Raw genomic sequence first — 27,471 nt, 5'->3', positions numbered from 1 at the left:
AAAATAACAATAATAAATTTCAGCATTGCCACCCGTGCCCCTCGCCGATCTCGACTGAATTCCTTGGCACCGGGAGGGATGTCAACTTTCCATCTGCCCAGTTTCCTCTCGTGCCCAGGCTGCTTTCCCTGCCGCTGCCAGCCTGCCGACTGTCGGACTCCACAGCGGTTATGCTGTGTTGCCTACACTCCGGGCCACACCCCCAGGTCCTCCCACTCGGCTCTACCGCCGCCCTCACCCCACCTGGGACACGAGAAGCTGCAGGTCATGCTCGAAGGCTCGCAGGGTCCTCTGCATGGAGCTGGCACTGGGTCTGGGCTCCGGTGGTGCCGTCAAGCGGGGCAGCCGCCTCCGCTTCTCCTCAATCTGCCCCTGAAGCTCTCGGGCATCGCTGAAGAACTTGTGCAGCTCCCGAGAGGCAGCGAGCAGCTGGGCCCGCGTGCCCATGAGCTCCAGCAGTTCGGCCCAGGCCTCGTTCAGCCCATCCTTCCACTCAGCCATGGTGGCGGCTGCCGTGTGACCGCACTCAATCAGCTCGTCCACCATCTGGTTGACCGCCGCCAGCCGCTCCCGCCCTGCTGTTCCCGTCTCATTGGCGAACTCGGAGAATTTCTCCTGTAGCACCTGGGACCAGAACAAGGGGCGGGGTCAGAAAAGGCCGCTTAGTGGGTGGCAATGCTACACACCCCAGCCCTCTGCAACCTATTACCCATGTGACAGATATGGACCATGATAATAAGCATTGCTATAATAAAACATGTCATAGTTCTTGGGTGCTTTGTGGCAATAATAGAAATAGTAAGTGATTTTTTAAAAAAATGTGACATATAGCATTAAAAACTGACACCGTGCTAGGCAGCGAGTGTTTCATTGAGATGTTTTGTGTGTGACAGGATCTCCGGTAGCCAAAGGCTGGCCTGGAACTTACTAGGCAGTCAAAGAAGACTAGGACTCCTCATTCACCTGCCCCCACCCCTCAGGTGCCGTGTACTTCTACATGCTTTAAGATTATATGGATGCATGTGCTTCAGGCCAGGAGGTGGGGTCACACCCAGCGGCCTTCATGGGATGCGCAGTGGCAGCTAGTGTCATTGGTCTGAATAAGAAGGGTTTCATAGACTCACATGTTTCAATACTTGGTCTTCAGCTGGTGGAACTGTTTGAGAAGGATTAGGAGGTGTGGCCTTGTTAGAGAAAGTGTGCCACTAGGAGTGGGCTTTGCAGTTTTAAAAGACTTGGGCCAGTGAAGGGGGGGTGGCACATGCCTTTGATCCCTGCACTCGGGAGGCAGAGGCAGGCAGATCACTGTGAGTTCGAGACCAGCCTGGACTACAGAGAGAGTTCCAGGACAGCCTCCAAAACAATACAGAGAAACCCTGTCTCGAAACACACACACACACACACACACACACACACACACACACACACACACACACAAAGACTTGCTATTCCCAGTATGCCTCTCTCTGCCTCCTGCTTTTGGATCAGGATGTGAGCTCTTGGTTGTCCCTTTGCTCCCCCACCGTGTGGACTCTAGCCCTTTGAAATGGTACGCCCAGTTAAACCCGTTCTCTTATAAGCTGCCTTGGCTGCAGTGTTTTTCCACAACAGAAAGGCAGCCATGGCATGGAATTCATAAGAATCCTCACCGACACATGCTCGAAGTCCTGGCCCAGCTCTGGTGAGCCAGCCACCACCTCCTTCTCGGCGATCCAGTGCTCCAGCTCGTCCACCTGGCGGCTGAGCTGGTAGAGCCAGTACTGCTGCTCCAAGCTCACCCTGCGCTCTTCACCCAGCTCCTTGAGAGCCACGTAGAGGCGATCCACCTGGGACTGTCGCCTGCTGATCTGCTCACTGGTGGTGGAGACGGGGGACAACAGAGAGCCTTCTAAGACTTCTGGGGGCACCTCTAACCCCCGCCTCCCAAGGCAGGACTCTTTCCTCCTGAATCTTTGCTGGGGTCCTGGCTCTTAGGATCGCCTCTGGTGGGACTGTTTCTGTAAGTGTCAACACCAAGCCAGCCTGGCACTCACTGCTGTAGCAATAATAGTAAGTGACATTAAGAAAATAACAACATAGTATCAATAACTAACATTTTGCTAAGCACCAAGTGCACCATGAATGGTGGGTTTTTTGGTTGTCTGTTTTTGTTTTTTTATGGCATGAGCCCATGCTGGTCTCAAATTCTATGTGCAGCCAAGGGTGACTGGAATTCCTGGTCCCTCACTACTGTTTCCAACTGGACACACTCACCCTCATCCAGCCCTATTCAGCGTCTTTTACTGGTTTAGTCACCTAGTATCTATCTTTGGTTCTTTGTTGCTCCACAATGATGTGGGCCGGGTTCCTAACTCCCTCCCTCAAGACCCAGCCAAAAGGTTCACCTTCAGTGTCAATCTCCGGGCATGGGTCTTGCTTGATCTGTGGTCCCTCTAAGATCCCGGCCCGGAGCCAAGCCCTCTAGAGGCTCAGCGGGGTCACACCACCCAGCTACACCAGGAAGGCTCAGGCCCCGCCCTCGTTCTTTCAGCTCCCCAGGTTTTCCAGTTCTCCCCAACATCTTCCTGTCCTGGCCGGAAGTCATCTACTCATCTGTCTGACTTTTCTCTCTTTCACATAGGACTTCTCTACGTGACCCTTCCTAGCCTGGAACCCTCTCTATTGACCAGGCTAGCCTCCAATTTGCAGCAATCCTCCTGTCTCAAGTCTCCTGAGGGCTGGGAATACACGAGCGCCCCCATCAAACCTGGCTCTGTTACTCTAACTCCGTCCTAGTCATCGGCGGACCCTTCTCTCCGAACTGGGCCAGCCCCCGCCCGCCCACCTGTCTGGGTGTCCCATCTCCAGCAGCGCCCGGCACTGACGAGACAGCTGTGCAATGCTTTCCTCGTAGTTCTCCACGCCCTGCTCCAGCTGCAAATGCTTCTTGAGCAGCTGCAAGGTGCTCTGTTCATCCTAGGGGCACACGGCGCCCACGATGAGGCGGCAGAGGTCGGGGTCCCCCGGTTCCGGCGTCCCCGGACCCCCTCACCCCTGTTCTGGGCGCACCTTGCCCTTGTCCTCACTCATCATGAGCAGCTCCTGCTCGCCCAGCCACGCCTCCACCTCCGCCACATCAAAGTAGTACTGTTCGACCTGGAAGGCGGCGTCCAGCGTCTGCTGCCGTCGTTCGGCCGCCTCCCGCAGTCCCGCCCAAGCGCTGTGCAGCTGCTCCTGGCCGCGGCGCACCGCCTCTGCCTCCGGGCTGCGCAACGAGGCCAGCGCGCCCGCGCGCTCCAGCACCTCCTCCAAGCGCGGCCCGTGCGCCTGAATCTCCCGCCGCAGGCCCTGCGAATGAGGCACGGAGAGGAGAGGGGGGGAGATCAAGGACTCCATGACACCCCGAGCCCCGCTGCCAGGGTCACCGAGCTACAATGGACATCCGCAGATCCCCTGCCAGGTACCACTCACTCATGTCCCCCATGCGGTAGGTGCTGTAGGTGGGAAAGCAGGCCCTGCCAAGCCAAGCGCAGTGAGAACGCTGGAGGCTGGCCCCGAGACGTCAAGTTTGGAGATGTAAGACGGGGCCCTTTGGGAGAGCCTCTGCGGGACGCTGTCTTCCTGGACTCACAGCAGCTGTCACTACCTTCGTATGTCCTTCACACGATCGAGATACCGAGAAGCCAGCGTGGTGTGGGAGCACCTCCCGAGACACCAGTCCTAGCTAAGGATCTGCTGGCAGCTTATGGCTGGAGGGAGGGCAGCCATGTGTTGTGAGATCGAACCTAGGACCTTTGCAAGGCTAAGCAAGCACTCTGCCACTGACCCGGAGGGATTCTAGGCAGGGGTTCTACCACTGAGCCACGCCCCCAGCCCCTCACTGGGGAATTCTAGGCAGGGGCTTTACCACTGAGCCACCAAAACAATACAGAGAAACCCTGTCTTGTAAAAACCAAAAAATATTTGTTTATTTCATGTGCATTCATGTTTTTGCCTGCACACATGTCCATATGAGGGTGCTGGATACCCTGGAACTAGCGTTACAGACAGCTGTGAGCCACCATGTGGGTGCTGGGAATTGAACCAGGTCCTCTGGAAGAGCAGCCAGTGCTCTTAAGCATGTCCCCAGTGCTCTTATCTGGCTATTTAACTGACTTCTAGCACTCACACCCCCGTGGGACCTACCTTGTCAGGCCCTCCCCTGGCTCTGCTCACCTGGTTCTTTTTTATGTCCTGCTGCACGGCCTGCAAGCCATTGCCTCGCTCCGTCTGCATGGCCAGCGGCAGCCGCTCTTGAACCCATGCCTGGGGAGGACACGGGAGGGTTGGGAGGAGACTGCACCCAAGTATGGCTGCCTCCCAACTAGCCTTGGACCCTTGTACATGCTTCGATGCCTTTCCTCACCTCAGCCCCCGGGACAGCAGCCTATGTGACACCCCCATCCTGCCCTCTGTACTTGAGCCAGACACCCGCTTAGCTCTGACCTCCACCATGCAGGCGCTGCTTCCTGGAGTTCTCGTCCCACCCCTTCATCCCATTTTTCCTCAGTGGAGACATCCTTTCTGCCAGGAAGCTCCCTATCCTCTGACTTTGGATTTGAGCTGCTAAAGTCCCTCAGAGTCACCATCGTGGCCCTCACCACCCTAGGGGGTCACAATCTAGGGACAGGACCGATCCCTCTAGCGTAAAGCAACATACAATGGCCGCCATGGACACCTGCTGACCCTAGCATCATACAGACACAGGGCGTGGCCAGGGACGAGTGAGAGTAAACACATGAGTGACTGAAGGGTTGAACACTAATGGGTGGAGTCAAGCATCCCCATGGATGATGGCCAGGAGTGCTGGGCACACTTGCAACTCCAGCACTTGGGAGGTTGAGGCAGGGGGATCAAGAGTTCAGTCATCCTTGGCTACATCGCCGGTCCCAAGCCAGCCTGGACCACATGAGACTGTCTCAAACAGCCAAAGGAAAGAAAAGAAGAAAAGAAAAATCGGTTCACGAGCAAATGAATGAATGAATGAATGACTAGAGTAAATGAAGTGAAGGAGTGAAGAGCTCAAGACTCCATCTGACTCTCACCCTGGGCCAATGCAGGTTTCATTCACCCTCTGCGCCCCCAGCGTCAACCCCCGGCCCCACCCCCGAGTCCCCACGCACCACCACGCACCACGCCCCGCCTCACCAGTTCGTCATCCAGGTCATGCGCCACCTGATGCAGCTCCTTGGATGCCAGCAGCAAGCGGCGGCGCTCCTGCAGTGGCTCCAGCAGGCGCACCAAGCGCTCGCCCACCGCGCTCTGCCGCTCCCCCACCAGCTCCTTGCTGGCCTGCTCCAGCGGCAGCGCGGCCGTCTGCGCCTGCAGCTCGCCCACCTCACGGCACCACTCCTCCACCTGAGACTCCATGGACTGTGGGCACAGAGGCGCGGTCAGCAGTCCCACTCTCCTCCCAGGCCCCCTATCATTCACCTGGGCGGGTCACGTCATTCTCCCCCCTGTCCAATGGCCCCCGGAAGAACCTCCCTCCCTCTCGGCATGAACCTGGGGAGGTTTTGCCTGGGTGTAGTAGGATTGAGCCCTTCTGCCAGGTATGCTCTCCATTGCCAATCAGATTTCAGCTCACATATCATTTTCCCAAAGAATTTCAAAGGACCATCCCTCCGCACCACTAAAACGGTCCGATATAAAACCAAACACAAAGCTGCAGCGATTTGGGGGTCTGGGGTATAGCGTGGTTGGGATAGTGCTTGCTTGGCGGGTAGGACACCCCGCCTTCCACCCCCCAGTACGACGGAAGACCCAGTGTAGTGATTCAAGCTTGTAATCCTAGCACTCGGGAGATAGAAGGTGAGAGTCAGGAGTTCAAGGTCAGCCTGGGCTATGTGAAAACACACAGGAGAATAAATATATTTTACAGTGTTTGAAATCCCCAAAGATTAACGAGTGGGCCCGGGCCAAACAGCACTCTGATTTACATGGACCCTCTCTTTGCTCTTTAACAGCTGCAGATGGGCTAGAGACTTACATGGAGTGAGGAAAAGCCTCCTCACTGCCCTGTGCCTATAGATCAGTTGTGAGCTCTAGCCTGGGCTCCAGCGCCACGTCTGCCTGGCTGCTGCCAAGCCCTGCCCCCCATGATAGCCGGGACCCTACTACCCTTTGGCACCAGGAGTCCCACATGAAATGCTTTCCTTTATAAATGGCCTTGGTGTCTTACTACAGCAGCAACAACAAAGTAAAGCAGACAGTGTGAGCCTCTACATGTGTCCTGGGTACTGAGCCTGGGTCCTTTGTGAGTGCAGCTGATCTGCATCTCCAGTCGTGTCCCCCCCCCCCGCCGCTGTAGCCGAGGCTGGCCTCAGATTCAAACTCACTATATAGCCAAGGTGACCTTGAACTCGTGGTCTTTATCTTCACCTCTTGAATTCTGGGGCATCACCATGACAGGTTAAAACTAGCTTCTTTCAAACACCCAGAGATATGCCCCTCCCATCCTCCAACCTGCTCCTGCTCCCTTGTCTAAGTAACTGTAGCCATCCTTGACAGACAACTACTCTTTAAAGCCTGGATTCTTTTTGGAAATGGTCTTTCTCTGTAGCCCCGACTGGTCAGGAGCTCATGGGTGATCCCCTTAGCATCCTAAGTGCTGGCATCATAGCTGTGGAAAACTGGCTTTATTCACGTGTTTTCAGATCACTCGCCTGCTTCCAGAATGTGAGCCTCCTGAGCGCCGAGCCAGGCCAGCCTCCCTGCTCTGTACAGCTGTCTGGAACAGGACCCGGCACACAATAGGCCTCTCTTGTGATGTGCGCAATGCATGAAAGAATAATATCGCCAGGAGTGGAGAGCTGGCTCAGCGGTTAGGAGCACTGGCTGCTCTTCCAGAGAACCTGGATTCAATTCCCAGCACCCACATGATGTCTCGCAGCCGTCTGTAATTCCAGGCCATGGGATTTGAAATCCTCTTCTGGCCTCCCCAGGAACAATGCAAGGGTGTGACAATGCCCATATACACATAAAATTTCTAAATAAAAAAAATTCTGAAAACAAATAATATCAGCAAGGGGGAAAAAAAAAGGCTGTACCAAATAGAAATGGTCAGCAGACCAAGAAGAAATAAACAAAACAAAAAGATGTCCAGTCCTGTTGATGGTCAGGAAAACCGTAAATCAATATATGATTAAAATGAAAATCGCAGCCGGGCGTTGGTGGCGCACGCCTTTAATCCCAGCACTTGGGAGGCAGAGGCAGGCGGTTCTCTGTGAGTTCGAGGCCAGCCAGAGCTACACAGCCTGGTCTACGGAGCAAGTGCCAGGACAACTAGGACAACACAAAGAAACCCTGTCTTGAAAAAAGAGGGGTTGGAAAGATGGCTCAGAGTTAAGAACCCTGGCTGCTCTTCCACAGGACCCAGGTTCAATTCCCAGCACCCACATGCAGCTCACAACTGTCTGCAACTCCTGTTCCAGGGGATCCAACACCTTTCACAGACACATGTGCAGGCAAACACCAATGCAAATAAATAAACCATTAGGAAGAAATGGTGAGGGCTGGCGAGATGGCTCTGTGGTTAACGGCACATTCTGGTTTTCCAGAGGACCGGAGTTTGGTTCCCTCTGGCCTCCGTGGGCACTTGCCCTCACTGTTCATATCCACAATTTTAAAAAACAATAAATAGTTCTCTTTTCAAAAAGAGTTTTCATTCTTTAAATGGAGGCCCTGTGGAAATGACTCAGTGGGTAAAATGTTTGGCATGAAAATAGACCTGACTTTGAACCCCAGAACCCGTGTAGAGCTGGGCAAAATAGCGCATATCTGTACTCTCAACGCCCATAAGGAGAGACTGGAGGTGGAGACGGGAGGACCTTCGGGAGCTCGGGGACCACTGAGCAGGTGCGGGCAGCAGAAACCATAGAGATCCGTTTGAAAGAAGGTGGAGGGTGACGACCAGCGCTTGCAGTGGTCCCGACCTCCACATGCGTGAAGTGGCCTGCACACACCTGCACCACAGGACCACAGGAACACAGGACCCCCCCCCCACACACACACAGAATGAAACGGTGGACACGGTAAGGTGCCCCACACCTATCACTCCAGCCTTGAGGAGGTGGGGGCAGGAGGATCAGGAGTTCATTCTCCTCTACACAGTAAGTTTGACGTCACCGTTGGCTACCCAAGACCCAGTCTGAAAACTAATAATAATACAAGACAGAACTGGTTAACGAAATCTGCAAGGGGGTGGAATAATAGCCAGGAGTGACTGAGCAGAGGAAAAAGCAATTTAGAGCCTCCATATGATATGTATTTGCAGTGAATTGCACATGGATAAAAATTCCCTGGAGTCGACGAGAAATTGACAACAGATGTCACCTACCAGAGGGAGGAGAACCCACAGAAGGGGGTACGGGGCTGGAGGAAATTTTCACATAGGATTTTTTCATATGGTTTTTGATGTCTGAACCATGAAATTTTATTTATTCAAAAATTTAAATTAAGCATGAAAACTAAATAAAATGAAAACACTAAGGAAAACATGTCTCCATATGAACACACTTGGAGATGCCTAGAGAAGGGTCTAGAAGCATTCATACTAACCAGTAATCTGGGGCACGGGGCTGGGGGTGGGCGGAGGGGGGGCTTCACATTTTACTGAGGATTTCTAGGTATAAGATATTTCACTAAAGAATGTGCTTACAGCCGGGCGGTGGTGGCGCACACTTTTAATCCCAGCACTCGGGAGGCAGAGGCAGGTGGATCTCTGTGAGTTCGAGACCAGCCTGGTCTACAGAGCGAGTTCCAGGACAGCCTCCAAAGCCACAGAGAAACCCTGTCTCGAAAAACCAAAAAAAAAAAAAAAAAAAAAAAAAAAAAAGAATGTGCTTACAGACTGCTTGTCTGATTCCAACCAGATGAAAGGGAAGAAAACACAGCAAAAATGAAATTAAGAGGCAACAGATTCAAGCAAATAGCTGGGACACAAAAACTGACACTCTCCTTTCTTCTCTCTCCTCCTCATCCTAGCTTCCTAACTTTTGTTTTTTGAAATAGAGTTCTTAAGGCCTTATATATTTGCCAGGCATGTTGGTACACGCCTGCAATCCCAGCACTCAGAGACGGAGGCAGGTGGATCTCTGTGAGTTCAAGGCCGGCCAGAGCTACACAGGAAGATCCTATCGCAAAAAAAAAAAGTTTTTAATTGAATTAACCAATCGATGAATGGATTTACTGCTACCAGTGCCTTCCATTGGTTCATTCTTGGCAAGCTCTTAGGCAATAAGCATCCTCAGCCCTCTTTTCACTTTTTATTGGCAGACGTGGTCTCGGTAAGTGATTCAGGCTGGCCTTGAACTCACTATGCATAGCCCAAGTCACACCTGAACTTTTGATTCTCCTGCCTCGGCTTCCTAGTAACTGGGATTTCACCTATCGACTCCAGGTTTGGCAGGTTTGGGAGCACACCCTGCCTCCCTCCCTGCTCTCCTGCACTCAGGGCACCACGATGTAACCCAGACTGAAACTCCCAATCAGCATCCAAGCGCTAGCAGACTGTAACAGATAGTCTGGAGGCTGGGGAGAGGGGGCAAAATGCTTGCTGTGTAAGCAAGCAGACCCAGGTTCGAATCCCCTGAGCCCATAAGAAGCCAGGCATGGTAGCTCATGTCTACAGCCCCAGTGCAGTGTAGAGTGGAGACTGAAGAGTCAGGAGAGGCTCAAAAGTCAGCCAGCCTGCTGTTCACAGCCACACACACGCGCGCGCGTGCACACACACACACGCACGCACACACACGCACGCACGCATGCATGCACACGTGCACACGTCATTGGCTGGCTTGCTGGTGCCTCAGGTAACCCAGGCTGGTCTCCATCATCATAGCTGGACACACACACGCACCCACACACACACACAGGCACACACATGCACACACGCGCCCACACGTCATTGGCTGGCTTGCTGGTGCCTCAGGTAACCCAGGCTGGTCTCCATCATCATAGCTGAGGATGACCTTGAACTCCTGACTCTCTGGACTCCGTGTCCAAGTGTACACCGCCACATCTAGATTCTGTGGTGCTGGGGATCCAGCCCAGGGCTTTGTGCATGGTAGGCAGGTGCTCTACCCACTGAGCTGCATCTGTCTTGAAACCACAAGGACCATTAGACACAAAGGTATGATAAGATTCCTTCCTCATTAAAAATGCAAATTAACCTGGGCTTGCATGGTACCAACCTACAATCCCAGCACATGGGGTGGGCAGCCTGGGCTACAGTCTCAAGAATAGGGAGAGTGGGTTGAGATAGCTCAGTGGGTAAACAGTCTGAATCTGATTTCCAGATCCCAGGGTGGAAGGGGAGAACTGGTTTTTGTTTGTTTGTTTTTGTTTTTCAAGACAGGGTTTCTATGTGGCTTTTGGAGGCTGTCCTGGAACTAGCTGTTGTAGACCAGGATGGTCTGGAACTCACAGAGATCCGCCTGCCTCTGCCTCCCGAGTGCTGGGATTAAAGGCGTGCGCCATCACTGCCCGGCTTGAGAACTGGTTTTTAAAAGTTGTTTTCTGACCTCCACATGAGTGCATACACATATCATAGGCACACATACATAATAGTAAGGAAAAAATTTTAAAAAGTAAAAAAGAGCCAGGCGTTGGTGGCACACGCCTTTAATTCCAGCACTCTGGAGGCAGAGGCAGGCGGATCTCTGCGTTCCGGGCCAACTTGATCCACACATTGAGTTTCAGGCCATCTGAAGCAACATAGTAAGAAGCTGAATCCAAAGGGGAAAAAAAGAAAGGAAAATGGAAGGGATGGAAGGAGGGAAGGAAGGGGGTCTGCCAAAAGATCCCCAGTCACTGGCCACACCGTAGCCGGAGGCCACAGGCCGGGCCACCATCCGCCTCATTCCTGCTTAGATCCGCCATGCTCCTTTCCCAGCTCCAGTTTCAGAAACCAAAACTCAGAGCAGAACCTGTAGGAGGCAGAATGTGCACTCAGCACCGCAGGACCAGAGGCCCAAACGCTTCACCATTTTCCGTGTTCTGACAATGTGAAACCCCGTGCAGGACGGAGATTTGAGTCCTGGAGTACATAACGCAGGAACCTGGCCTCTGGCCCTCAACCCTGCAGTGTTGGTGGAGTGAGCGGGGAGACAGAGAAGGAGCCCTGCCCAGGATGTGGGCTTGCTGAGGGGCCCTTGGGGACGTGGCTGGGCCACGTGAATGTCCCACGTGAATGTCCCCGTTTGTCCCCCTGGGGTGGCTAGAGTGGGAGCCTACATAACTAAGGCAGACCAGCTGGCCAGGCCCCTGAGGACTCCACCATCTGGTGTCTCAACCAGAAAGGACAGTTGGTCAGGAGGCTCTGAGAGGACTCCGGGTCATGTGACCTGGGTGGGGACATCCCTGCTGCAGTGGTTGAGGGACTCACAGGCTGAGAGGAGGTCAAAGGAGGGTGACAGGTGGGGTTCTTGTTTCGTTTCGTTTTGTCCTGTTTTGAGACAGGGGTCTCATTATGTAAGCTAGACTGGTCTGGAACTCACTCAGTAGCCAGGGCTGGCCTCCAACTCCTGACAATTTTCTTCCTCAACCTCCCAAGTGCTAAGATTACAGGTGTGAGCCACCATGCCTGGCCGAGATGGAAAATTCAAAGAAAGAGACAGAGCAAAGGTGTGTGTGTGTGTCTGTGTGTGTGTCTGTGTGTGTATGAGTGTGTGTGTGTGTCTGTGTGTGTCTGTGTGTGTCTGTGTGTGTCTGTCTGTCTGTGTGTGTGTCTGTGTCTGTGTGTGTATGAGTGTGTGTGTCTGTGTGTGTGTGAGTGTGTGTGTCTGTATGTGTGTGTGGTGTGTGTGTGTGGTGTGTGTGTCTGTGTGTGAATGAGTGTGTGTGTGAGTGTGTGTGTCTGTGTGTGTGTCTGTGTCTGTGTGTGTGTCTGTCTGTGTGTGTATGTGTGTGTCTGTGTGTGTGTGTCTGTATGTGTGTATCTGTGTGTGTGTGTCTGTGTGTGTGTCTGTGTGTGGTGTGTGTGTCTGTGTGTGAATGAGTGTGTGTGTATGAGTGTGTGTGTCTGTGTGTGTGTCTGTGTCTGTGTGTGTGTGTCTGTCTGTGTGTGCATGTGTGTGTCTGTGTGTGTGTCTGTATGTGTGTGTCTGTGTGTGTGTCTGTGTGTGTGTGTCTGTGTGTGTGTGTCTGTGTGTGTCTGTGTGTGTGTGTATAAGTGTGTGTCTGTGTGTGTGTCTGTGTCTGTCTGTGTGTGTGTGTCTGTCTGTGTGTGTGTATGTGTGTCTGTGTCTGTGTGTCTGTCTGTGTGTGTGTGTATGTGTGTCTGTGTGTGTGTGTCTGTGTGTATGAGTGTGTGTGTGTGTGTCTGTGTGTGTGTGTGTGTGTGTGTGTGTGTGTGTGTGTGTTGGGGGGACAGGACAGGGAAAGAGAAGAGAAGGAGAGGTGTCCCAGCACGCATGCCAGTCTGGATGGTGGCCCTGGCCCTCCCTCCTTCAGACACCCTGTGCTCAACTCCCAGGCAGGCCCCAGGGAACAGCAGAACCTTGGGAGGCGCCCCCTCCACAACCTCCCGAGGTCCATCTGGGCTCCATATGGAGGCCAGAACGCACTGGGTCACTCCTGTCTCGAGCTCCCCCTGCTGGGGAAAGCCCAGAAGTCCTGTTCTAACCCTTTCCCTGGTCTTTATTTTATCCTGGCTTCAGCCTCTTCCTGGAAAAATGGATCTCCTGCTTCCATCACGTAGTCTACTGGGCTGGAAGGAATTCCCACACGGGGAGGGAGAGATAACCCCACTGAAGCCAGAGGCTGTGGTCTTTTATGCGACCCTTAGATGGGGTCCTCCTGTGTATCCCCTCTGGAACTCTCTAGATCAGGCTAGCCTTGAAATCACCTGCCTTGCCTCCTGAGAGCTGGGATTAAGTGTGTGCACCAACACACCTGGCCCGTCTCTGGTTTTGTTTTGTGTTGGTGCTGTGTGAGACAGGGTCTCATGCAGCCCAGGCTGGGCTCCAACTCCCTATGTTGCCAAGAATGACCTTGAGCCCCCCCCACAGGCATCTGCTCCCCAAGTGCTGGAAATGCAAGCGTGTGTCACCACCCCCAACAGATCACACTGCTACATGCATGGCGCTTGCTAGTTAAGGCAAGGATGCACAGACGCAGATTCCAGGCCCGCATCCCTCCCATCCGGCAGGGAGAGCGGGAGCGGGAGCGTGGTGATGCTGGTATTGACTGGATTCAGGAAGCAGCTCTGCTGCTGGGAGGGAGCATCCTCAGCAGAAGCACTTGGGCATGAAATTGGCAAGAGTCACCCAGCTGGGGGTGTCTAGGGCTAGCGCCATATGCCACCACCAACAGGCTTATAAAAAGCCACATGAGGAAGAGGACGGCAAGGGGAATCTGAGCAGAAGCGTGTGAAGCAATTGTAACCAAATAATGTAACCAGAGTAAATCTGGGAGGCAGCTAGACCAGAATCTGTTTCCTTTTTTTTTTTTTCCTGTTTGTGTTTGAAACTGGCTTGCCATGAATCCTAGACTAGCGTTAAACTTGTACGGGTTCTCCTGCCTCAGCCTCCTGAGTGCTAGGATGTGTCCCGATTCCTGGCTCTTGGGCTGTTTCTGCCGTTTTGAGGCAGGGTCTCACCCAGCAGCCGACGGCCTCCGTCACGCCCTGTAGCTGAGGATGACTTTGTATTCCTCCTTCCCCCTCTCAGGAGCTGGGACCACAAGTGTGCACCGCCACGCCTGGCTCTTTTTCTTTGTGAATTTCATGTAACCCAGGCTGACACAGTGAAGCTCACTGCGTCGCCGAGATAGCCTTGATTTCCTGGTCTTCCTGCCCCCACCTCCCAAATCCTGGGATTACGGGCGTGGTCCACCAAGAAAGGCCCCAGCAAATTTGAATCTCAGCTCTGCAGGAGGAGTGAGCATGAGGGTACCTTGTGAGATACATGTTTGTACCTTCACAGTGAAGAGGAGGTGGTACCATCAGGATGTCCGGTTCAGTAAAGGAGAAACTGAGGTAAAAAGAGATGAGTAATAGCCCGTAGGTGTCCCTGCCAGTAAGTCTCAGAGTTAGAAGGCTCCAGGCCACCAGGCTTCAAATTCCAACCCCCTGACAGTGATGTTCCCGGTCCTCACTTAACAATGGAGCTAGCACCAGGGTCCTTCCACTGCATGGAGGAGGCGGCTGAGCACAGCTACTGTCCCAGTACCACTCAGCAAGAGAGTAGCAGAGCTGTGACTCAAACCCAGGCATGGTGGTACAATCCATGATCGCCACACTTGGGAGGATGAGGCAGGAGGATTGCCTGGAGTTCAGCCCTGCCTGGCCACATAGTGAGATCCTGCTTAAAAACAAGCAAGCAAACTCCAAACCAACAACTAGACATACTCTTGAATGGCCACCTGATGGCTGTATGAGCTTGGGCTAGCCAGGGATTCCACCAGGCCATGGGATTTCCCATGGGCCTCTACTTCCCTCATAGGACTGCCAAAAGATTTGGGGGTTACAAGTGTGTGGTACAGAGCATTTGTTAGCAGTTCTCAATGTGTGGCCTGGGGGCTCCTGAGACCTTTTTAAGGCTTGATGCATGTTTGGTTTTTTGTTTTTTATAAAAACACTAAGGTGTTGGGCTGAGGAAATGGCCTAACAGGTAGAATACTGGGCATGATTTCCAGCATCCCATAAATGAAGTGTGGTGGTGCATGCCTATAATCCCAACACTTAGGAGGTAGAGAATGGAGCATCAGAAATCAATGTTATCCTTAGATACACTGCAAGTTCAAAATCAGTCTAAGATACATAAGACTATCTTTCTCTTTAATCCCAGCACTCGGGAGACAGAGGCAGGCGGATCCCTGTGAGTTCGAGACCAGCCTGGTCTACAGAGCGAGTTCTAGGACAGCCTCAAAAACAATACAGGGAAACCCTGTCTCAAAAACACAAAACAAAAGAAAAGACTATCTTTCTTTCTATATCTATCTATCCATCCACCCATCCAGCAATCAATCCAAAGGCTCAGTCTATTCATCCAGCCAGTCTGTCTGTCTGTCTGTCTGTCTATCTATCTATCTATCTCTATCCATCTATCTACCCATTCACCCACCCATAGGACTAAGACTATCTACCCATCCACCCATCCTTCTATCCATCCACCAATCCACAGACTGTCTGTCTGTCCATTCACCCCATCCCCATCCACCTACCCACCCACCTACCCATAGGATAAGTCTGTCTGTCTGTCTATCTATCAATCTATCTATCATCTATTTATCTATCATCTATCTATCCATCCATCCAGCATCTATCAATCCACAGCTTGATGATGCATGTGACAGCGGTAAACGAGGCAGAGGCGGTGTGAGAAGCCAGCCCCTTCTCTTTTATCTCCCACCCGAAAGAGCTGCAAAAAGTAAAAACAGCCCCTTCTCACATTTAAAGTCTTCTTTTTATTTGTCTGTTATTTGTGTGTGTGTGCACATGTGTGGGTGCTCATCCATGTGTGGGTTCATGTGGAGGGCAGAGATCAATGTCAAGGGTGGCTTCCACAACCACTCTCCACTCTGAGACAGGGTTCCTCTGTGAACCTGGAACTTACAGCGTCAGTGAGACTGGCTGGGTTGTGGCTCAGTGGTAGAGCCCCTACCTAGAATCCCCCAGTGAGGGGCTGGGGTGTGGATCAGTGGTAGAGCCCCTGCCTAGAATCCCCCAGTGAGGGGCTGGGGTGTGGATCAGTGATAGAGCTCCTGCCTAGAATCCCCCAGTCAGGGTGTGTGTGTGTGTGCACGGCTGTGCCTGGCTGAGCCCTTTCCTGAGCCCCCTTTTTAGTGTAAGAAAAATCTGTTTTTCTGTGCATGCATCCTTTCTTTTTGTCATTTAGTGTGCGAGCACGTGTGTGTGTGTGTGTGTGTGTGTGTGTCTGTGTGTGCGCAACTTTATGGGAGACAGTTCTACCAGGTGGGTCCCAGGGATCAAACTCAAAGTTGTTAGGCTTGGCAGCAAGAGCCTGTATCTGCTGAGCCATCTCTATTAAAGAGGGCTATTAAGGACAACTTATGATGGATTTAATATTCATTTCAAAAGAATCAATAAATATTGGAAATTTTCACGATTCATATGGTAAATAGTGACAAGCCTAATTGACATAAACAAAGCTTTTTTAAAATAATCGGTACACTTACATAATTGTGCTTTTATTATTAGTCTTTTTTTTTTCTGTGCTGAGAGTGGGCCTCAGGGCTTTGAATGTTTCAAGCAAGCACTCCACCACCAAGTCATGCCCCTAGTTCCTCACTAGGCAGGGGCTCTACCACTGGGCCACACCCAGCCCCTCACTGGGGGATTCTAGGCAGGGGCTCTACTACTGAGCCACACCCCCAGCCCCTCACTGGGGAATTCTAGGCAGGGGCTCCACCACTGAACCACACCCACCCCCTGACTGGGGGATTCTAGGCAGGGGCTCTACTACTGAGCCACACCCACAGCTCCTCACTGGGGGATTCTAGGCAGGGGCTCTACCACTGAGCCACATTCCCCCAAGCAGTCTTCATTTTTGTATTTTTTAGCTGTAACTTTGCTGTTGGTTTGAGACAGGGTCTCCTATAGCCCGGTTTAGCCAGGAACTGGCTTGAGGCCAAGCATGACCTTAAACTCTTGGTCCCCATGTTTCTATCAATAGATTGCTGGGATTACAGACCTGTGTGCTAACACTCCAGTGTATGCAGGGCTGGGGAGCAAATCCAGACTAGCACTCTACCAACTGGGCTACAGTCTCAGTTTATGTACTCTCGAAATTTATTTATTTATTTAATTTGCCACCTACCATGCTCATCACTATACAAGAAACACCTTGTAAGAATTCCATCTAAAGAGCACTGAAGACTCGAAGGATCTGAGTTAGAATCCAGCCCCTACCATTTGCTCCCCAAGTGAGGAAATGTTCTTTCAACAGCCTCAGTTTATTATCAGCCAACCAAGCTCCACCCCTGCCAACCAAGCTCCACCCCTGCCAACCAAGCTCCACCCCTGCCAACCAAGCTCCACCCCTGCCAATCAAGCCCCACCCCTGCCAATCAAGCTCCACCCCTGCCAACCAAGCTCCACCCCTGCCAATCAAGCTCCACCCCTGCCAATCAAGCCCCACCCCTGCCAATCAAGCTCCACCCCTGCCAATCAAGCTCTACCCCTGCCAATCAAGCTCCACCCCTGCCAATCAAGCTCCACCCCTGCCAATCAAGCTCCACCCCTGCCAATCAAGCTCCACCCCTGCCAATCAAGCTCTACCCCTGCCAATCAAGCCCCACCCCTGCCAATCAAGCTCCACCCCTGGCCTTTAAAGACAGGAGCCATTCCACTTCAAGAGATGAGCAGCAGGGCCAAAGACACAGCAACATGCCACATAGACCTTTAAGGCCTGACACCAACCACTGCCCAGCTAGAAGTAGGCACAGGAATGTTCTCTAAGGGCTCTTGTTCCGTAAGCTAGAAACCGACCACTGTACAGTTTTCTGTGCCTCAGTTTCCTCATTGGTAAAATGGAGGTAACAGAGCATTTAATTCCTAAGACTGATGCAGGCGTCAGCGAACACTGAGCCCAGGAACCGGAAGAGAAAGCACTCCATACTCTGTGCAAAGGCTCTTCTCCTACTCTGGGGCCTTTCTTTCTCCATACAGAAAATAATACCAAAATAACGAGAAAATGTCTGCACTGCCTGTTTCATAATGTTTCCCCTGTCCCCACGAGCCCTCAGCCCTGAGGCAATGGCTGCTCCCAACAGTCACTCCCAGCTGGAGATCTGAGGTTGAAACACCTCAGAGGTTGGATCTAAGCTGTTCCTCTCGGCGCGGGGGGGGCAGCCAGCCCGTCATACCTGTAATTTCTTGAGCTGGCTGTTGACTGTGGCCAGGTCCCCACCAGGATCCACGTCCTGCAGCTGGCTTTCCATGTGAAGCAGCCTCTTGTCCAGCTCGGCAAAGCTCTGCACCAGCTGGTCCGCCTTGCTGGCCTCGAAGAGCTGGCGAGCCTTGGCCTGCGTGGTACTCTCCAGCTCCGCCCAGCACTGCCGGATCTCACCCAGCTTCTTGCGCACAGAGGCCGCCAGCTCCGGTTTCTCCTGCATCAGTTGCTGGCCCTCCTGGCCGGAGGGGTGCAAGGTCAGAGACAGGAGGAAGAGGAGATGGGTGACGGAAACAAAGAGATACAGGACCAATGGAGAGACGGCGGGAGGGAGACCCAGGCGGGCCGGGGTTAGAGACAGAACACATGCAGACAGAGATGGGACCAAGGAAGACAGGCAAGAGACAGATAGGGTTGATGGGGAGACAACGAGAGCCCAAGAAACATGGGGAGGAAATAGGGAAAGACAGAGGGTCACAGAGGGATGAACGAGGAGATATGTACACACAGTAGGACCACGAGAAAGAGACAAAAGATGGATGGGGGAGGGAAGGAGACAAGGAAAGAGGGAGAGGGGACAGGAGAAGGTGAGGAAAAGCGGGCAGGGAGAGAATGAACTTTCGTTAAGATCAAGTTCCTGAACACTGGCTTTGCTACACACTGCCCTTAAGGGGTCCCTGTGGTCACTTAAGGCATAAAGCGAACCTGAGTGTTTCTGTTCAATCAGAAAAGCAGGGGTGCCCTGGGCTATAGATCTAAGGGTCCATTTAGAATAAGGGGACATTAGGGAGTGGATACTTAAAGCAAGTACCCTCCTAGGCCCTTCCAAAACAAGTCAACTGTCTTGGTGGCCCAGAGCTACATTTGTGACATGTTAATAACATCAGGCACATGCTTTTAATGTCTGCACTTGGAAGTAAAGCCAGGAGCATCTCTGTGGGTTTGAGGTTAGCCTGGTCTACATAGCCTGGTCTACAACCAAGGTGACATGATGATGTCTGTCTCAAAAAAAAAAAATGGCTTGGCAGTGGTGGCATATGTCTTTAATCCCAGCACTCGGGAGGCAGAAGCAGGCAGATCTCAATGAGTTTGAGGCCAGGCTCCAAAGCTACTCAGAGAAACCCTGCCTCAAAAATAAAAAAACAAAGCTAAAATATGAATAAATTCAGGCAGTGGTGTTGTACACCTTCAGTCTCAGCACTTGGGGGGCCCAGGCAGGCCTCTATGAGTTCAAGGCCAGCCTGGTCAACAACACATCTCATAACAGGACAGCCAGGACTACTCAAAGAAACCTGTCTCAAAAACCAAAACCATAATAATAATAACAATGATAATGATAATAACAATAAAGGAAAAAATCAAAATAATAATACCAAACTAGTATGGGGGCTCACACCTAAAATCCCACCACTTGAGAAGCAGAGGCAGGGGAATCGTTGGTTGAGACTCTGTCTCAACAAATAACAGAAATAGATAAACAAGATAAAATAAAAAGAGAGCCAAGTGTTTGTGCATGTCTGTCTTCCCAGCTCTTGGGAGGTGGAGGCAGGAGGACCAGCGGCTCATCTACTTAGTTGAGTCCAGCCGAGCCTACATGAAATCCTTCCTCAAAAAACAAAACAAAAAGGTAAAATAGAAAATATAAAGGGCTGGGATTGTGGGTCAGTGGTAGAGTATAGCCTAGCATGTCCTGAGTTCCAGTTCCCGTAAGGAAACAATAAAAATTATAATAACAAATACAGGACCGCTGACCCTAATTCAGCTATCCCGTAAAGAAACAATAAAAATTATAATAACAAATACAGGAACGCTGACCCTAATCCAGCTAGGTGAGCCAACAATTACCTAGCACCAGGGAAAAAACTCACAAATCAATGATGTCTAATAAAGGGTGCCTTGTCACGTCTCACACGTGCCTGGTGCTTAACACACACTTCATGCTCTCAGAGACTCAGAGAGGTCACTCCACCTATTTTCTGATCTTTACTCAAAAGAGTAAACAGAAGCTGGGGGTGGCGATGCCAGACTGTAACCCAGAGCTAAGGAGGCAGAGACAGGAAGGTCTTGGATTGTAGGCCAGCCTAGCCTAGGTTACAGAGCAAGACCGTATTTCAGAGCAAGCAAGCAAAGAAGAAAGAAAGAAAGAAAGAAAGAAAGAAAGAAAGAAAGAAAGAAAGAAAGAGAGAAAGAAAGAGAAACCAGGAAAAGAAGAAGAAACCTGGGTCTAGGAGGCCAGCATAGGCCTCTAAGATATCACAGCTGGTTACAGACCCTGAAAGCAGGGCTGGAAAAAAAAGCCTAATTTTTACTTTAACCAGGGCTTCTCCGGCTGTGCCTGCAGCCTCCTTCCACACTAGATGGCTTATGTGACGTGAAGGAAAGCGCAGCGGGTTTACAAGATGGGAGAAATGTTGATAAACAGTAGGCTCTGAGCAGCAATCGGAAGAGATGATGACCATTGCCCAGATGAGCAAACTGAGGCTCGGATTACAATAAAGACTCCAAGTTACTCGGCTAGAATCAAGCACACAGGACGCGGGCTTGAACCCGCTGAGGGATGCCAGCCCAGAAGGATGACCACGGTGAAGACGTCAGAAATGAGGGCGTGTCTCCCGGAGGGCGTGGTGGGGGCGGGGCTTCCTCCCTCACCCTCTCTATCTTCTCCAGCCACTCCTTATTCTGAGCCAGCTCAGCCATGAACGCCTGGTGCCGGAGCCATCGCTTGTGCAGCTTGTGGCTGTCTTCCCGGGTGCCATCTCGAGCCATCAGCATCTTCTCGTGGATCCAGCCATCCAGCTGTGCAGGGCAGACAAGAGGGCTCAGGAGGTGGCTTTCCCGATCTGTCACAGACTGCCACACCCCTCAAAAGAACCCCAGGTCAGAGTCCTGTCTGATAAAGTGGAAATCCATGCAACAAAAAGGCGGATCGGCGAGGACTCTCAAACCCTTTCTTGGATAAAAGATGCCTATGTGGTCCCCCAGTACCACATCCCTGGGCTCTGCCAGCCTCCGCGGCATACAAGAAACCAAAGCGGGATGTCTGGGCCACCGCCCTCCTTTCACTGCAGGGCAAATCAACCCCTTAAAGGACCTCTTCAATCAGATGACCCTCCAGCCCCGGTGCCACCCACTGCAAAGCCGAGACCCCAGGCTGCTGAGACGGCCCAGAGAGTAAAGGCACTTGGTGCCAAGCCTGAGCACCTGAGTTCAGCCCCTGGGACCCACATGGTGGAAGGAGAGAACAGACCTCCGAGACCCTGTCACATGCATGACGGCGAGGCACCAGAGACAGCCATGTGTAAGATGAGTAGATAAACGTAGTAAAAAAACACGTTTTTGTTTTGCCGGGCGTTGGTGGCGCACGCCTTTAATCCCAGCACTCCGGAGGCAGAGGCAGGCGGATCTCTGTGAGTTCGAGGCCAGCCTGGTCTACAAGAGGTAGTTCCAGGACAGCCTCCAAAGCCACAGAGAAACCCTGTCTAGAAAAACCATAAATAAATAAATAAATAAATAAATAAATAAATAAAATGTAAAAGGAGGCTATAATGTGACTCCCTAACTCTACCGTGGGGGTACATGCTTTCAGTCCCAGCATTGGGTCGGGTGGGAGAGGAGGAGACTGGGTGTGTGGCCAGCCGGAGCTACACAGTATGACCCCGTTGATTCAATTTTTTAAAAAGTCCTTAACCTACTCCACAGGTTGAATAATCCCAACCCTAGTCTCAGCACCCCACAGTCAGATTAACCAAACCCAAACAACCAACTATTTCCATGTTTTGCATCCTGATAATTAGGCCTCAAAGCTAGAGGAGACCCATCCCTTGGGGACAGAAATTCTAATGAAACCTAAATCCAGCACCTTGACTAAGACCACAGTTACCCCAAAATCATGACCAGCCAACGCACAAAATATGAGCAACAGGCTGCCTTCTGATTCCTAGACCCAATCTACCCCCAAAACGTGAGGTTCCCATTATGCATCAGTCCAAAACCCCTGATCCAGCACCCCGCCCAGGCTAAAGGCATCCGTGATGCAAACATCAAGAACATCCTCATTACTCCCGACAACAGCAAGCCCAGGGCTGTTTCTGAACCCCCTCCTCCACTAGAGTGAGCGCTGAGTCGGGGGACAGAGAGATTGCTCGCTCAGCACGAAAAAGTAAGTTCTGGAATACGGTTCCATCTCCAGCACTTGGGGAGGGGGAAAACGCTTATGAAAGAAGTTCCCTGGGCTCCCGAAGCCACAATCTCCTCCCAGCTACAGCCTGAACCTGGGACAGTTTGCTCCTCCCCCCTCCAGTCACAAGATCCTCCTCCTCCCTCCTGAAAAAAAAAAAAAAAAAAAAAAAAAAGGCCGGACGCCGCGGTCCCGAGAGGCAAACGCAGTCATATTCAAGGACAAACCCCGAGCCGGCCAAGCCCCACCCCAGCCCACGTCCCCAGAGCAAGTGCTCCTCAGGGGACCAGGACAGCTTCTCCCACGCACACATACGCGCCAAGTCAAACGCCGAATCCCCCGGTTCCCTGCCCAGCGATGCACACGCAGCCGGAGTCCCACAGGGAGGGCAAAACTCTAACGGAGGTGAAGCCCCCTGAAGGGATGGTCCCCTCTGGCCGCTCTCCACAACCGGGGGGACCTCTCCGAAAGCCACAGCCCCTCGGACCCGGGTCACATCTAACACTTCATCTCCCTAGGCAGAGCCCCCACCCCAAAGTGAATCACCCATCATCCAAGACCGCTGGGCACCCCTCAAGGACCGAAGGCTCGAAACCCTAAAAACCTGGGACTCCCTCAAGACCAGGGCCAATCGGACGTCCTCTTAAGGAGGTTGGGACCCCCTGCTTCGCCCACACGCCAAATGCGGACTTGCCTAGGCTAGCCCCCCACCCTGCTCCCTGCCCCCCCCTCGCTGCGGCTCCAGCACCGCGGACAGCTCCCGGGCTGGTCCCTCCGCCCCCCAACCCCACCCCGGGGCGGGGGTCCAGGCCCGCCCCCGCGCCGCCTCCGCCCCTCCCTCCCGCGGGCCTGGCTGGCGAGCACGCGCACGAGCCCCCTCCCCCGCGCGTGTCCGCGGGGGGCGCGCGCCCGCCCCCGCCCCCGCCCCCGCTCCCTTCCCCCTTCCCCTCCGGCGCTCCCGAGACCTGCGGCAGCGGCCGCGGCGTTGGAGGAGCGTCCCTGCGGCGGGCGGGCGGACCGGCTCTCGCCCCTCCACTGCGACGGCGGCGGCGGCTGCGGCTCCGGCGGGCGCGCGCCCCCTCCCTCGCCCCCGCGCCGCGGCCACGCGCCCGCCCGCGCGCGCCCCCTGCCTGCCTCCGGGCCCGCCTCCTTTGCGGGGGGCCCCGGTCCGGGTGGGGGCGGAACCGTCCCCTTCTCCCGGCTTCTCCCGGCTTCTCCCGGCTCCCAGGCCGGGTAGCTCCCGGTCCAGCTCGGATCAATGCCGCTGGGTCCAGTCTAACCCCAGGGGACAGGGCCACTCCAAAGGCAGGAGGGGCGTCAGGGTCCCCAGCTCCTTCCTCTAGGTGAGGGTGTGGACTGTGGTGAGGGCTTGGAGGGCATCCTCAGCCACCTTTAGCCGGAAGAGGCTGCGGCCTCTGACTGCCACATGCGGGTAGAGAGTAGGGCACGAACCGTCCGGTACCATCTCCAGCGGGAAGGTGGGCCACCAGGGACCCGTCGCTAACGGGGCTCTCTCCGCTTTGGGGAGAAGGTTTGGGGACCAGTGCGTGTGGGGACTAGTCTGCCATGGGTGTTCAATACGCTGAGTCAAACCTGATCTTTAACTGGGAGGGTTAGGACTTGGTTCCAGAACCTTCTGGAAGAAACGGGTACCAGTTCATCATGGGGGCAAAGTCTAGTCCTGGCTCACACAGATCCGGGAGCTTGGAGCCAAGACATCTCTGGGAATTAAGAGAATGTCTATGGGGTGGTCCGAGTCCATAAGAGTTTTTTTTTGGGATGCCAGGCAGGGGGGGGGGTTTCAGGAGTATTTCAGTGCCGAAAGGAGTCGGGCCATCTTTTATCAGCTGTGACCCCCACGGCATGAAGGAGAAGGGACGTGATTCTTAATTATCAAGGGACTGGGGATGCAGAGCTCATTTAACCCGAGCCCTTGCCTAGAGATCAAGTCCTGGAGTCCTGTCCCCAGCACCATGACTAACTAAACCAAATAACCGTGAAGACTCTAGTTGGGACCATCTGAGATGAAGGAGTGCTCCTGGCCACCGGTCCATCCTCTCCCCCCCACCCCAACCCGCAGTCTCTCGCGATTCACACCTCTCTAGAGAAAGGTGAGATCAGCGCTCCTTCCCTGGGAACCGTAGGCGCGAACTCAGCGGTTGCCAGGGGAGCCCAGGGTCCCTTCTGTCTCCCTGGAGCTCACGTGGGCAGACGCGGAGCTGCGGGGCATGCGCCCTGGCACAGGACTCGGCTCGCCTCCTCCCAGCACAGAGGGAGCATGGGTCCTCGAGCCACTTAGACGGGGCGTCCGGGCCCCGCCCCCACCAGGGATCAAGCTCACCCTGCTGTCCCGGCCCGGGGGGGGGGGGGGAGGGGCACCTACCTCCTGACAATCCCTAAGGAAGCGCTGCAGCACAAGCTGGCCCACGAGCTTCTGCATCCACTGCTGGGCCCGCAGCTGGTTTTCTTGGCTCCTGGGGAGAAGAGAGGGGCTGAAGGGAGGCCGGGCGCGGGAGCAGGGAGCTAGCAAGAGCAAGGGGAGGGCATCAGCTACGTAGAAGCAGGGGAAAGGGAAGGACGCAGAAACACTGGAAGGACAGGACTCCGGAGCCGGAAGAGAAGGAAGGAAAGTGGAGAAGGAAGGAGGAGAGAGGGATAAAGACTAGACAACGAAAGAGAGAAGCACGAGATGTAACAACACACACACATGCCGTATACCACATGCCATACATACATACACATACACATACACACATACATACACACACACCACCATATACCACATGCCATACACACACAACACACAACACACGCCGTATACCATACGCCATACACACACAACACACACGCCATATACCACATGCCATACATACATACACATACATACACACACAACACACACCGTATACCACATGCCATACACACACAACACACACAACACACACACGCCATATACCACATGCCATACACACATACACACACAAATACACAACACACACACCATATACCACCTGCCACACACACACAACACACACATACACAACACACACATATACAACACACACACCATATGCCATATGTCATACACACACACAATACACACCACTATATACCACATGCCATACATACATACACACACACATACATACATACACAACACACACACCATATACCACATGTCATACATACATACACAACACACACGCCATATACCACATGCCATACACACACACAACACATACATACACAACACACACACATGCCATATACCACATGCCACACACACACACATACACAACACACACAACACATACATACACACACACATAACACACACACCACCATATACCACATACCATACACACACACCACACACACACACACACAAAACACCATACACCACATACCACACATGCGCCACATACACACACACCACACATATATCTGCACAACACCACAACATACCACATACACATATACCACATACCACATATACACACACACAGCACAAATACCCCCACACCCACACCCACACAATATACACACAAACACAACAGAATAAGGACACTTAGAAACAAAATCAAGCTGAATGTGGTGAGATCCCAGCACTTGAGAGGCAGAGGCAGGCAGTCTCATGAGTTTGAGGCTGGACTACAGAGCCTGGACTCTAGCGCGAGTTCCAGGACCACACAGAGAGACCCTGTCTTGAAAAAAACAAACAATAAAAGACCCATGGAGAGGGATAAACATCGTCCTAGGAGCTGAGATATCTCAGAGGTAGACAGCTTGCCTATCATGTGTGATGTCCTATGTTCAATTCCAGGTACACAGAGAGAAATGAGGGAAACTCAGAGAGATGGGGGGAAAATAAAGAGACTAGGAGAGACATGAAAGAAATAGAAGAGAAGGCAACAGAAACAGATGGGCTGTGCTCAGTGGTAGAGCCCCTGCCTAGAATCCCCCAGTGAGGGGCTGGGGGTGGGACTCAGTGGTAGAGCCCCTGCCTAGAATCTCCCAGTGAGGGGCTGCGGTGTGGCTTGGTAGTGGTGGTACACCATCAGCTTACATGCATGTCTAACCTGTCATCCTCCATCCCCAGAATGCAGGCAGAGAGAAGACAGCAAGAATGAGGCTGTTGGGCCAGTGTGATGGCTCCGGGAGGAAAGGAGCTGTGGCCAAGCCTGGTGATGCATTCAGTCTTTGGGACTCATCAAATTGTTTTCTCGTTGTCACACATAGGCTGCGGCACTTACACACACAAACACAGAATAAATAAACGCAACTAATCTCTTTTTTAATGGCACTGTCTTCCCCTGGCCTCCAAGACTCTCTTGAACTTCTAGGCCCTACACATGAACACACACACACACACGCACACGCACACACACACGCATGCACACACATACTTACTGCTTTCCCCCATTATTGTTTTTCTCTTCTACTCAAGACCTTGCTGGCCGGGCGTTGGTGGCGCACGCCTTTAATCCCAGCACTTGGGAGGCAGAGGCAGGCGGATCTCTGTGAGTTCGAGGCCAGCCTGGTCTACAGAGTGAGTTCCAGGACAGCCTCCAAAGCCACAGAGAAACCCTGTCTCGAAAAACAAAAACAAAAACAAAAAAAGACCCTGCTTGCTGCCCTCCTGGCTGTGAGTTGAACCATGTCTCTTACCTCAGACCCTTGGCAATCACCCTTCCCAAAGTCTAGTCCAGTGGTTCCCAACCTTCCCAGCGCTGTGACACTTTAGCACAGTTCCTCAGGTTGTGTTGATCCCCAACCATGAAATTGTTTCCATTGCTTTAATTTTGCTTCTGTTATGAATCGTAACGCAGATCTCTGATTTCACCCCTGTGAAAGCGCCGTTTGGTCCCACAAGGGGTGGCTGAGCGCCACTGGCCTAGTCGAATGCCAGCTTCCTGTGGCCCCTCTGGATCATTTCCTGACACTTTCCCTCTTTAACTTTGTCCTTGGCGCTTGGCACTGCCTCCCTGTTGTGCTTGTTCCTTCTGGTGTCTATCCTGTCCTTTGGGCGTCACTTTCACAAACAGGAGTGTTGTGTGTGCGCGTGTGTGTGCACGTGTGCGTGTGCGCGTGTGCATGTGCAGGCCGGGAGTCAATCTTCAGTGTCTCCCTCCACCACTCTCCATCTTGTTTTTTTATACTATGTCTCTCGTTTAACCCGGAGCTCATCATTTGACTAAGCTGACTGGCACCTCAGGTCTCTGCCCCCCTTGCCCTGTAGACCAGGCTGGCCTCAAACTCACAGAGATCCGCCTGCCTCTGCCTCCCGAGTGCTGGGATCAAAGGTGTGCGCCACCAACGCCCGGCTCATACCTAGCTTTTTACCTGGGTGCTAGGGGTAAAACTCAGGTCCTCACGCTTGTACCTTGAGCTTTTTATCCATCGACAATCTCCCCAGACTAAGGG

General features: G+C 52.8%; 1 protein-coding gene and 1 long non-coding RNA gene across 3 annotated transcripts in view; one reads left to right on the top strand and one right to left on the bottom strand.

Annotated features, from left to right (window-relative positions):
- The window catches only part of Sptbn4 (spectrin beta, non-erythrocytic 4), an 84,497-nt gene that overhangs the window by 12,318 nt on the left and 44,708 nt on the right, over positions 1–27,471 (bottom strand). Inside the window, 9 exon segments of the mRNA XM_040734700.1 lie at positions 244–624; positions 1,650–1,854; positions 2,825–2,955; positions 3,049–3,327; positions 4,195–4,284; positions 5,167–5,391; positions 17,845–18,108; positions 20,520–20,666; positions 24,431–24,521. Of these exon segments, the coding sequence (XP_040590634.1) occupies positions 244–624; positions 1,650–1,854; positions 2,825–2,955; positions 3,049–3,327; positions 4,195–4,284; positions 5,167–5,391; positions 17,845–18,108; positions 20,520–20,666; positions 24,431–24,521 (1,813 nt within the window).
- Positions 23,179–26,333, top strand: LOC121135600. Of its 2 annotated transcripts, XR_005872707.1 has the most exons (3): positions 23,179–23,390; positions 23,989–24,158; positions 26,147–26,333. It is a non-coding gene; the product is annotated as an uncharacterized LOC121135600 (long non-coding RNA). The 2 variants fall into 2 exon arrangements; XR_005872706.1 differs by having other exon boundaries at positions 23,179–24,158.

This window comes from Mesocricetus auratus, unplaced genomic scaffold, assembly GCF_017639785.1.
Source record: "Mesocricetus auratus isolate SY011 unplaced genomic scaffold, BCM_Maur_2.0 Super-Scaffold_100038, whole genome shotgun sequence".
In the NCBI taxonomy this organism is placed as follows: domain Eukaryota; kingdom Metazoa; phylum Chordata; class Mammalia; order Rodentia; family Cricetidae; genus Mesocricetus; species Mesocricetus auratus.
Note: the sequence above shows the minus strand (reverse complement) of the source record. Positions and strands in the feature narration are given on the sequence as shown.